The 12,778-nt window shown below is 33.2% G+C and overlaps 2 protein-coding genes across 2 annotated transcripts in view; one reads left to right on the forward strand and one right to left on the reverse strand.

The window, feature by feature from the left end:
* The first annotated feature begins 251 nt into the window (after positions 1 to 251).
* On the forward strand, positions 252 to 1,227 carry LOC130897304 (protein MIX23). The gene is made up of 3 exons (XM_057806080.1): positions 252 to 363; positions 504 to 770; positions 827 to 1,227. Exons 1-3 carry the CDS (start codon positions 334 to 336, stop codon positions 926 to 928), a joined length of 399 nt encoding a protein of 132 aa, XP_057662063.1. The 5' UTR covers positions 252 to 333; the 3' UTR covers positions 929 to 1,227.
* A 541-nt stretch (positions 1,228 to 1,768) lies between these two features.
* Positions 1,769 to 12,778, reverse strand: part of LOC130897303 (phosphoinositide 3-kinase adapter protein 1) — a 95,101-nt gene continuing 84,091 nt past the window's right edge. Inside the window, 6 exon segments of the mRNA XM_057806079.1 lie at positions 1,769 to 1,988; positions 3,115 to 3,187; positions 5,763 to 5,900; positions 8,417 to 8,979; positions 9,078 to 9,236; positions 11,263 to 11,332. Coding sequence (XP_057662062.1) covers positions 1,858 to 1,988; positions 3,115 to 3,187; positions 5,763 to 5,900; positions 8,417 to 8,979; positions 9,078 to 9,236; positions 11,263 to 11,332 — 1,134 coding nt within the window. The 3' untranslated portion in view covers positions 1,769 to 1,857.

Genomic DNA, 12,778 nt, shown 5'->3' on the forward strand with positions numbered 1-12,778 from the left:
TACAATATACACTTACAATTTATTGCTACATTTATACCCTTTCTATACACCCGCGCCATTCTTAAAGATTTTTGAATTGTTATTTATTGAATACAGTGGATACTTTTGCAGCGTTTCTCCCATAAAAGATACTCCTTCTTTCTATCCTCCAAAGTGTTTATACAATTCATTGGATTCTGTTACCTAAAGTTTTTGGAAATAATCCAATTCACGTGCAGTGAACGCACCCTAAAAATGTTCTGTGTCATTTCACAACATTTATTGAGGTTATGGAAAAAGTTCCGTAACACGTTTAAAATTAACTAGATATTAATCAGAAAGTGAATTGCTGTAATGGAATGTGTCGATTTTAGCGAATTTCAGGTATCTGGAGCATTTTGACATAAATATATTGCGTTAATCAATATTATATCTGTACATTTAGCGGTTATCACATAATCTTGTTTTGGCAAAGTATTCAATTAAGGTTATCTTCATTATCAACTTAGGTTAATTTGTTTTAGGAAACCTTGAAGGCTATGAGGAAACCACACGATTTAATAATTAACACAATAAATAGTACAGTTCCAACAGATTCTTTTCACATAGACCCAGTTGAAGCATGTAAAAACTTACATGAGAGTCTTGAAAAAGGTAATATCCAAAGGGAAGATTATATTAAAAAATGTATTGCAATCACTACTGAACGAGTTAAAAGACTTAGAGAACAAAGAGAACAAAATTCTGATGATATTCAAATATCCAAACAGTTGAGAGCCGATCAGACTACAGTAAGTTCGTGTTTATTATTTTTTAATAATAAAGATTTATTTGTATTTGTTTTCAGTTGAGAGTATTACAAGTCGAACTTACTGTTGAAGATTTAATTAGGCAAAGAACTGCCAAAGTATTCAATGAACGATGTAGAAAATTTTACAAACCTTTATGATTGTTATTTATAATACTTAAAGAAGTCTCAAATGTAGTGTTCATATATTAGAATTTATACTATACAAAATTATTGCCTTTATTTATTAAAGTGTTAAAGTAAATCATCTGGGAACTTGAATAATTATCTTATAATCTTCAATTTCATTTTTATAGTCTGTTATTATGATTGAGAGAGTAATAAAATGATGAAGAATGTAATCCATGGGTGTATCAGTTGTTTTACTAGACAGATTTTTCAATATTTTTGTATGAAATAACATTTGTATAAACATGATGAATATATGGGGTATTCAATTATATTTTCATCTAATTAACCTGCTAATAACTTCCAAATAAATGAAGGTAAAAAAGTATAATTTTATTATTTTATTTTGTCAGCAGTTTGGTCTTGATCAACTAACTGAATGTCTGTTGTAGTTGCTGATTTGGCATCCTGATAACTTTGTTATCAGGATGCCAAATTCCTGTTCTCCCGAAGACATTTAAGTGGCTCTGCATTGTACATGCTTGAATAAATGCAGTTCCAAATAATTGTAGAAATTTGAAATAATGTCTTCAATTTCTCATCTCATTGACCAATATTCTTTGTGTTTGTTGCATGCCCATCAAAAAGTAATAAACTGTGGATTTTGAAAAAATTATGAACCAGGCTAAAAAAATTCAGCCCACCCTCCAGGTGGCAGATCCAGTTCAAACTTTTGCTGCATTTTCACGTGAGAAAATCAGCGTAGGTGGTAAGGTTAGGTTAAGTTTAATTGAGATTTTTAAAATTACAAATTATTATCTGCTTTCAGTTGTTAAAACTGATAACTTTAAATAGAAAAATAAAAAACAACAATTAAAAAGGTACACATTATATTTCTTTAGATAATACAAAAATGTGATGTTAAATTAAATACAACATAAATATATAAAAACACATAGGTACTAAAGTGGTTTCGCTAAATTTGGTACTTTAAAATTCATATACTCATGAATCTCATTGCTAGGGGTACTAATCTCGATGTTGGAGTAGTCGTTAGTAACTTTTCGTTCTTTGGTTTGTATATCTTCAAATCCTGAAAAATAATACCATATTTATTAGTATCTGTATCGGGTGGGCAACTAAGAACAGCTTCAGGGAAAAAAATTATAACAAAAGTGGACTCGAGAAACACGTGGAATTTTTTTCAGATGGCATATTTGAAAATATCACTTTGAGAAAGCATTTTTTCAATATGCTCAATTAAGTGGCACTTTTTATACGATAATCATGCTTCAACAAATTCTGCGTATTTTTTATTATACAATTTTTAATCTATCTCTTCAAATAAGAAGTAGGGGAGAGTGGGAACCTTGTTATGAAAAAATGCTTGTAAGTCCGGTTCTGCTCAGCCGATTTTAGTATCATTTAACGTATCTTCATTACTGATAAATATTTCAAAAATAATGAAAGCTTGGCGGCCGCAGATGGAGAATTTTATTCAAAATTGGGTCAGAATAGTGATTCAACTCCCCAGAGACAGGATTTGGTGAAGATGCCAATTACACTGGTCGTTCAAAACAAAGTATATAAATTCTAAGCAATTAAATTGGCAACGTGGGCGCTGTTTCATATATTTTAGACCCAATTCACATTGAAATAGCGAAAATTGCATGTCAATATCTTTTTTCTGCTCTGAGATATCTTAAGAAATGTGTAAACGGCGAGAGTTTTTTCTCAAACGTTTATGTGTCGCCCAAACGAAAATTGAATATTTATTCTGGATGGAAAATTCTTACATTGGTCTACCTAAACAGTTTTATATTAAACTTAGTATTACCGCTAGATGGCGTTATCTAAATATAAAGCTAATATTACTAACAATGAGAACAAAGCATTTAATAAAGTACATAACAAATGTAATAATCAACATATTAAATTACTAACTACGTAATTAGTCATATCCTAGATATTCAACGTATTGTCCATCATTGTCTATACATGAAATCAGTCGCTGAATATTTTCGAACTGCGGCCGTTCAAACTTTCATTATTTTTAAAATTTTGTTTAGTTACACGTTGTTCTATCGTGTAACGCTTCATTTTTACTAATCCTAAACTGTCAGCTGTCGATTCGTTTTTTTTTAATATTGCCATACTGCATAAATGGCGCCAAATTTAAATCTTGTGTTCATTTTGGGACACCCTTTATTAGTACTTACCAGGAATGGGCAATCCTGATGGTGGATACTGAATATAAAATTCATTGGTTAAATTCTGTGGTTGTGGTGATCCCTGGAATTAAAAATAATTATCATTTCAGTTCAATAATGACGCTCAAGGGGAATTTATTTATTCATCAATTCGAAAAGGTGGAATATAAAGTATTCTGAAATGAATCAATACACAACTATCTGAAACAAGTTGTAAAATCCGAAATAACCTCAGTTGAAAAAAATATTTACACAAGTTTTAATAACTGTTCGATTCATCAATGACGAGGTTTATGACATAATACTATAGCCCCCACTACATTACTCGCTCCGATGTTTGGACGAAGTTAACTGGAGTTCGAAGCGCGTGTCCATCGTGCAATCTCGCGAGAGACTCTCAAGGTCTGCGCACTTGGCAACATGAGCGTTCAAATAGCAGCTGCTATGGCAATGTGCACTCTCTCTTGTTATAATTACTATTCATTTTTCATGACTCTTTAAACAGGATAAATATTTTAGAGAAGGAAATTGAAGTGAGTCAAGTAGTGCAGCTACACGCCTCGCAATCGAACTTCATCTTATGTCAAGTCCTTTAACTCGACGATGATGGGAAGTTGAGTGTGGCAAAGCAAAGTTGCAAGAAGCCAAGCGAAGTTTATCTCCACATTATCTTATTTCGTAAACTTCGATCAAGTTTGCGAGTAGTGTAGTGGACGCTTACCTATTAACATGTTCTAATTATTCCTAGTAACATAAATAAAACATAACCTACAATTTCAAAAGTTCCTAGATTCTTTGACTACGTACAATGGTATTTATATAAAAAATATGGAGGATTGAGGCTATGAGGAGTATCTCATATGCGAGAAAAGTGCATCCAACTGTATACGACAAGTGACAGTTCATGAACCTTCTAGAGTGGCGCTGGTGTAGACAATGAGCATGTTATGAATGTAGCAATTGTAGATGAATTGAAATATGCTGAGTTAAAAAATTCAATAACTCGCGCTGTACGAAAGTGTGAATAGTTATTCAGGGGGCAAATAATATTTGGTGCTTCCTTTAAAATTTACTTCGATGCTAATGCAGCGCCACCCGTACACAGATTGTTCTCTTTACCTCTATCGTCTGTGATTAAAAGTTTTTTAGTCTTTTTAGAGTACGTGCCATTGAACACTCGTTCGCGTTTCCTAAAATTCTCGTTATTTTAACATAAAAAATCCGCGGGTATTGAAGCTAAATTTATAAGTGATCCTAGCTTACAATATGGCGGCTTATATAGATTAATTGTTTTAATTTCCTCTAAATGTTATATTCTAATATGATACTGCCATCTATATATAAATATTGAAGTAGTAGTTGACAAGGTCTACAGCGCAGTCGCAAACCAATGCTGTCTGAACATCTGTAATGGTGGGTAACAGTGCAGTGTCGATCAATGTAAGATGGAGAATAAACCGATGATGTAATTAAGCTGTTCTTGGACTGTAAAAATGACTTGCATCGTGGATATTATGCATTGAAATTATTAAAATTCACTATAAAAATGGTGAAAGTTTGGCAGAGACGGTTCGTAAAACTAAAACATTTTTGGGTCGACGTGAAGCACCTTCTCGAACCGCAATACAGAAATTGGTGGAAAAATTTGAGCTGTTGGGACAAGTTAGTGATGTGAAGAATAAAACCCGTGCACGTCGCTCAAGAACAACTGAGAATATTGCTGCTGTAGCCCAAAGTGTTGAAGAAAACCCAGGTTTGTCCACTCCTCGTCGTTCTTTGGAATTAGCCATTCCACAAACGTCATTACACCGTATTTTGCATAAAGACTTGGGTCTTAATGCCTATAAAGTACAGTTAACACAAGAATTCAAGCCGGCCGATCATCAACAACGTCGTGTCTTTGCTGATTGGGTCCTTGAAATGCATTGTCGAATCTGGGGCTCGGTAAACCGAAGAGTTATTGTTGAAAATCCTCTCCATCCTCAACGCGTGACTGTTTGGTGCGGTTTATGGTCTGGCGGTGTCATTGGACCTTACTTTTTCGAAAATGAGGCTGGAGCAACAGTTACGGTGAATGGATTGCGCTATCGAGAGACGATTAATGATTTTTTATGGCCGGAATTGGATGGTATTGATTTGGACAACGTTTACTTTCAACAAGACGGCGCTACGTGCCACACAAGCAACAAAACCATCGATCTTTTACGGGAAAAATTTCCGGACCGTGTTAACTCTCGAAGAGGTGATCACAATTGGCCACCGAAATCTTGTGATTTAACACCTTGCGACTTTTTCCTTTGGGGCTACGTGAAAGATAAGGTCTACGCCAACAGTCCAGCATCGATTCAAGATCTCAAAGATGGAATTCGTGAGGATATCGAGGACATAGGGCAGCCGCTTTGCAATTTGGTTACGGAAAATTTCATGAAAAGGATATGGTCCTGTAAGCGCAGTCATGGCGGCCATTTGGCTGATGTTGTATTCCATTATTAACGGCATACCTTCCTCTTTATAATGAAATAAACATCCGATCATTTATCTCAAAAAATGGCATTTTTCTTTGAAGGGACAGAAAGGGTATTGCAATCTTTGCGGCCGTTATGTTGAAAAAACTATTGATAGTATAGGGGGAAAATTAAGATTAAATTCGATCTTACCTGGATTAACTCATAAGAATGTTCTTCTCGCGTCTTGACGAAAGGTTTCGGAGCGGGTAGTGTATTGTAATTCAATTCTAGTACTACTTTGTTCAAATCATTCCTTATTTCAACGTCTTTGTGTTTACCGGGCATTAACTGGAAAAATAAGATAGATTATGATCTTTTAAACATATGGATATGTTAATTTTATTCTCTCTTGAATCAATATTTGAATGTGTTTTTTAAGACTAATTGGCGTTTCGATCTATAGATATGGATTATGAATAGGAGGAAACGTTGTACTGCTATCATCGTAGCTAGACTATCTAAAGCTCGCGATCCAGGATCAGAATACTATGGAAATTCATTATCTGGAATGGCTGCAAGGTCGCGATCTAACTCTTCCCCAGTTTCTGCTAAACTTAGTCTCATTAGGTGCTTCCTGATGTAGCTGTCCTAACAAAAAGCCAGTGAAAAGAAAAAAAAAGAAAAAAAAGTAATCATTTGTCTTAGATTTTGCTCTATCAGTCATAAAAGAAATTTTTGTAATGGAAGAATCGGCCAGTGTAAATTTCATTCAGATTTTTTGTTTCACCTGAAATGCATTGTAATCACATTTTCCTAATCGCAGAAAGGTTTCAGATCAGTGAAAAGCTTTTCGTCTCCTTTTCTGGTATTTTGGTAAGTATATTAGGTTCCTCGTCCCTCTTTAATCCCGAATGACCGGGGATCTAAACCAAAAAGCTTTTGAACTTCTTGAACTTAGTAGCTGATTTCAAAAGTTTGCACTTCTCCAAAGAAAGAAGTATCGATAAATTGACATTTTGGGCGTCTACAGGCGAACTCGGTGCTCATAAGCTACGTATGCCTGTCGAGTAGGTCTTGCAGATATTGCTTTAGGTGGGATTAACTTAGACAGATCGCTAGCGCATCTGCGGTGGTAGTAAACAGAGTCAGATCAGTGAACTGTCTTCTATGCTCCAAGCTCTACAAGTTTCTGGTCAACTCCGGATCGCCTATAAATGGAATTGCTCTTATCTGTATTGAGTCAAGCATCCTCAAGGTATGCTTGGGAGCCGAGCTCAATATGTGCGAGCAATACACCAAAGATGGACGAATCTGGGTCTTGTAGAGGATTAGAAGCCGTTGCGGTATACATAGTTTTTTGGTCTTGACGCTGGCTCCATGTTTTTGATACGCTGCCTTAGCTGATTCGACCAAGTGACTATTCCAGGACTTATTACTCTCAGTTTAAACTCTCAACAAGCGAATTTTCGGTGATGGTGAAATTTTATGTGAAGACAGTATCAAATCATGTACTACAGTGCCAAACTTCTTTGTAAAAACAGCAGCTTTGGTCTTTGCTGCATTAAACTCAATTTGATTGCTTCCATTCCACACTATAATGTCTTCAAGATCGCTATTAGTGGTGGTGATCTGTTGCTGCCTATGAATTTGGGTGTTAGCCGAGTTTGTTGCTTATTTAACGACGACACCAGTGTGCCATCGTCAGGTTTGCAGTTTTATCAGGAGAAAGAGATGAATCACTGGGAAGCATCGGCATTGACCTTAAATCTGTCTGAGGTGTGTCCATAGATAGCGACCTGGATGGATCGGTCTTTGAGAAAGCTACTAAGCCAGCCGATAAGTCAGGAAGATGTACGATCTTGATTTATTTAGAAGGTTGTCATGCCAAATCCTGTCAAACCCTTCGATATGTCCAGTGCGATTGCTCTGGATTCTCCATATTTCTCTATAGCTTCAGTTCATATGTTAGTGATATCTGCCAGGAGATTTCCGGTTGATTTATGTTTACGAGAGCCGCTGATGAGATTAACAGCCTGAGATATCTCAAGATTTGCTGGTTAACGACTTTCTTCATCACATTACTCCGATGAAAATCATAGTATTGACTGTATTTTGGTTCCTGGGACAGAATTTCAGAATAATATTTACTAGTCTCGGCTTAACTTTAACTTGTTTTCACAAGTGGATCGAAAAAGAGGAGTATTTGCGGAATGCAAAATGTGATAATTATAAAAATAAACACAAGCAAGAAGCTGTATATTACAGATTAAGAGATTCTGCCACAGTTCAGTACCCAAACTTAACAATTCAAGATGTGAAAAATAGAATCAAAAACATTAGATCGACTTTATTTATCAGGAGTAAAAGAGAGTAAAGGTTTCAATGGTCACTGGCATTGGGGCAGACGACGTCAGTTATACAGATGGTAGTGCCATCAAGAAGAAATATTCTACATTCAAAGAACCACAGTACCTTCATCTGAACTCACATGCGAAAAAAGCATGCTAGTAAATACTCGGCCGAGTATACTCATGCAACAGATTCATTATTGTGCCAAACATTGATCCGGTAAACGTTTAATGATGACCGATCCGCTGGATTACCAAGTACCAGATTTATTCTATACAAAACTTAGAAGTTTGATGATCTTTCGCATAGAAAAATATTTAGAAGTTAGCAGTTCTCATAGTTCATTATACTGTTTAACTGCTAGATAAATTTTTTGTAAAATAATTTAGCAATTTCCATATTTTCTGATAATCTTTTAAGTTCAAACCAAATCCAAATACACCTTTGATAAGTTAACATAAACTTTTTTTTTAATTGTGATAGTAATAAAGAAGTTATATTGAAAAAATCCTCACCGCTCTATCCTCATTATCAGAAATAGTACCACTATCGCCTAAACTACATCCGCTAAGAGTACTGATCCTTCCTGATGAACCTGAACTGGAGCTGCTTAAACTTCGAAGGGGCCTATTATTGATAGAAGAAGAATCAGAGTTGGAGCTCGTGTAAGAAACCTTCAAGTTATTTTCATGCTTCGGTTTAGAAAACAATTTTTTCATTCTCTCAAACGGAGTTGGTTTTTTCATTGCAGATTTCATTTTATTTTGAATTTGTTCGTATTTGAGTCGCATTTCTGTTAGTTGTTCTTGCTTTTCCTTGAAAGACTTTTGCACATCGTTCCTGTTTTTCCACTCTTCTACAAGTTTTTCGGCTTGAGTTATGGAATGAATATTGTTTTTGAAGTCTGTTATTATTTCTACTAGTTCTTTTTGTACTTTATCTTCAAAATCATCAAATTTTTTATTGGTTTTAGCGTGTTTTTGTACTAATTCTACGGGGGTTCTTGCTCTAACGGATTCTTCTTTATTCAGGAGATTATTTGTTGGTTCTGACGTTGAGTCTTCGTGTATTGTCGTGACTGAAATAACATAAACACGTTACTTTGATCTATTATCACAAATTGCATCGTAGTTTATCAATATAAAAACCATATCAACTAACTGCTAAAAACCTTACCAGGCTTGTGCATTGGTATGTATTCTAGACTACTAGCGGGCCATTCATTGCCGCGACCTGTTGGTGAAGGTAGATTTATGTCTTTCACAACTGGTCGTGGTGCAGGACATACTTTGTAAAATTGCTGCATACTTTTTGGTATCATATAACCGTCAGCATCTACAAATGTAAAATAATTACGAGATTTTTCAAACAGTTTTATCAAATAAAATTGTTATATAACAAGATATAAGATATAGATATACGACTAGTGTCGGTAGTGTAGTGTATAAGGGCGGTTTTTTTGTTTTGCCGTAAAAATGAATCGTCGTGAAAATAGAAAAACGGTTTTTTGTGAATATTCACATGAAACTGGGAAAACCTGGGAAAAACTTGAAAAAACTTGAAAAAACTTTGAATAACTTGAAAAAATTGGAAAAACTTGAAAAAACTTGAAAAAACTTTGAATAACTTGAAAAAAGTGGAAAAACTTGAAAAAACTTGAAAAAATTGAAAAAACTTGAAAAAACATTGAATAACTTGAAAAAACTTGAAAAAACTTGAAAAAACTTGAAAAAACTTGAAAAAACTTGAAAAAACTTGAAAAAACTTGAAAAAACTTGAAAAAACTTGAAAAAACTTGAAAAAACTTGAAAAAACTTGAAAAAACTTGAAAAAACTTGAAAAAACTTGAAAAAACTTGAAAAAACTTGAAAAAACTTGAAAAAACTTGAAAAAACTTGAAAAAACTTGAAAAAACTTGAAAAAACTTGAAAAAACTTGAAAAAACTTGAAAAAACTTGAAAAAACTTGAAAAAACTTGAAAAAACTTGAAAAAACTTGAAAAAACTTGAAAAAACTTGAAAAAACTTGAAAAAACTTGAAAAAACTTGAAAAAACTTTGAATAACTTGAGAAAATTGGAAAAACTTGAAAAAACTTGACAAAACTTTGAATAACTTGAAAAAATTGGAAAAACTTGAAAAAACTTGAAAAAACTTGAAAAAATTGGAAAAACTTGAAAAAACTTGAAAAAACTTGAAAAAACTTGAAAAAACTTGAAAAAACTTGAAAAAACTTGAAAAAACTTGAAAAAACTTGAAAAAACTTGAAAAAACTTGAAAAAACTTGAAAAAACTTGAAAAAACTTGAAAAAACTTGAAAAAACTTGAAAAAACTTGAAAAAACTTGAAAAAACTTGAAAAAACTTGAAAAAACTTGAAAAAACTTGAAAAAACTTGAAAAAACTTGAAAAAACTTGAAAAAACTTAAAAAAACTTTGAATAACTTGAAAAAACTTGAAAAAACTTGAAAAAACTTGAAAAAATTGGAAAAACTTGAAAAAACTTGAAAAAACTTTGAAAAACCATGGGGTTTAAAAATTGATATAGAAAATGGAAGTGACTTTTCTTTAACACCATCAGAAATTAGAGTTGTATAATCAAATTTATTGCCGGAAAAGTCAAGGAAAGTATTTAATATGGCATAACTATTTTGATTTGGCAACAGGGATGATCATATAAATAAGTAGCATCATATTGTAAAATTAGAGTATATATCAAACTAATACATAGGTTTTCATGTTGATTATTATCATAATTTTCGATAACTAAGTACTAAGTTCAATTGAACAATATTGTATGGAATATTCATAAGAATAAAATAATATTGTTAATTTAATAAAAAACTACAACAAAAATATTTAGTAGTCGTAGATAAAGTATAGTATTCTACTCGCGTATAATGAGTTATTATTCACTCGTTGGCACTCGTGGCAATAAACCTCATGAATAATAACCTGCATTATACGCTTGTGAATAATACACTATACGAATATTAACATCTAGAATCTATTATACAAGTGAATAAATGTCACGAAAGAATTAACGCACAAAAAACAATAAAAAGTAAACGTTCTTGTAGATAATGAAATTTCAATCTAAAATTGAACGCGACTTTCGAAACTATGATCAAAATCTGGTTTTGGGTTCACAATCAGCTAATAGATGATCTACCTGACCTCAGGACATAGTTTCGGAAAAGCCCTATCTTGTGCTAGTGGTTTTATGCAACAAAGATTTATAAAATATCTTTCCTCGTGCAAAGTATTCAAGAAATTTGCACAATTTACAATTGCATTGAATAAAATCTTCGGAAGGCAAAAAATAATTGATAAAGTTATAAATAGTAGAATTTATTTTAGTTACCTTCATTAGGCTTTGGCTGTAAGCTCATCTCCATCAATTTGGCGTATATACTAGTAAATTCGTTGATATTCTACAAAAAAAAATAATAAAAAGAAAATTAATAATTAATTTTCGTTGAAATTATGCTTTTTAAATACAGAACAAAATGTGGGTTTTCTAAAATGATATATGTATCTAACTTCTCATTATGAAAGCAAATTTCCAAAAAAAGGAAATCTGATTAAACGTTAGTTACGGCTATAAAAATACGAGGGTTGTCCGAAAAGTTTCCGACCTAACAAAAGAACAAGACTTTTTGAGCCTAGACACTCAATCTACAGATACTCTAACCTTTTTAACCTTTAAAAATAATAGTTACTACCTTTCTTTTCAAAAGAGGCATTTATATTACGTCCTCGTCTGATGAAAATATCTTTCCTGCATTTGAAACTTTAATCAGGAATCAAGAAAAAGTAGCTGGGAGCCAGATCTGTTGAATAAGGCGGCTAACCAATTCGAGGTACAATTTTAGGTTATTGTGATGACCAGAGTGCGTTGTCCTGATGGTAAAGCACTTTCTTTTTTTTTAAATATAGTCGCAATTTTTGCAATTCCTTCCTTTACTTCATGATGCAATGACATACTCTTCTGTTATGTTTTTCACCTTTTTGAAGAAGATTGATGAACATAATCCTAAGACTATCTCAAAAAACGGTCGCCATAAGCTTTTAAACCGTTTTAGGAGTAGGTTTGTTCCTTGGAATCCACTGTCGTAGCTTAGTAATGGATCCAGGTTTTATCTATATCTAGTTATGACTCGTATTATGAAATCGCTTTTGGTTCAAACGAGCCCAGCGCGCGGATAGTTTACGTATTCATAATTTTTCATTCAGTATAAGGCAAATGAATTATTTCGACTGACTGACTGACTTTTGACTGTCGTCCAGTACCTTTTGATGATTTCTTTCGATGATATCACTCGTTGTCGTAGTTTTGACTGTCTCGAACGCTCGTCATTAAAAAAGCTGAAACGGCAAGAATTGAATTCATGAAGAATGGAAAAAATAGAAGGAAACTGAAGTTGTATTGAGGATCATAAAGTTTGAGGAGACTGATATGATTGAATTGATGGAAATTACCACAACTAGGAATATATAGGAAAGAACTGAAGCCAATTAAAATTGTGAAGATAAGTAGTATGATTTTATTTCAAACGTAAAATTGTGTTCTGCGTCAGTATGACTCACAGCTCAACTCGATTTCTACTACCTATACCATCAGTGAAAGATAGAAAACGTATGCAGAAACGGAGGGGGGACAATATCACAAAGCGGATGAATACAAGTTGTCTTGGGGCTTAAGTAATCTAAGCAAAGATTTTTGGCAATTACTATTAGAAGTTTTCACTCGAATTAAAAATTAGAATTCAGCAAATGAATATTTTTGATTATAAGTAATTTTGAAGCATTCTTATGACGCACCACCAAATATTTTATAATCGCCGCAGAAGATATTTTGATTTTACTACTATTTAAAT

The sequence above is a fragment of the Diorhabda carinulata genome, chromosome 8 (assembly GCF_026250575.1).
Source record: "Diorhabda carinulata isolate Delta chromosome 8, icDioCari1.1, whole genome shotgun sequence".
NCBI classification, from domain to species: domain Eukaryota; kingdom Metazoa; phylum Arthropoda; class Insecta; order Coleoptera; family Chrysomelidae; genus Diorhabda; species Diorhabda carinulata.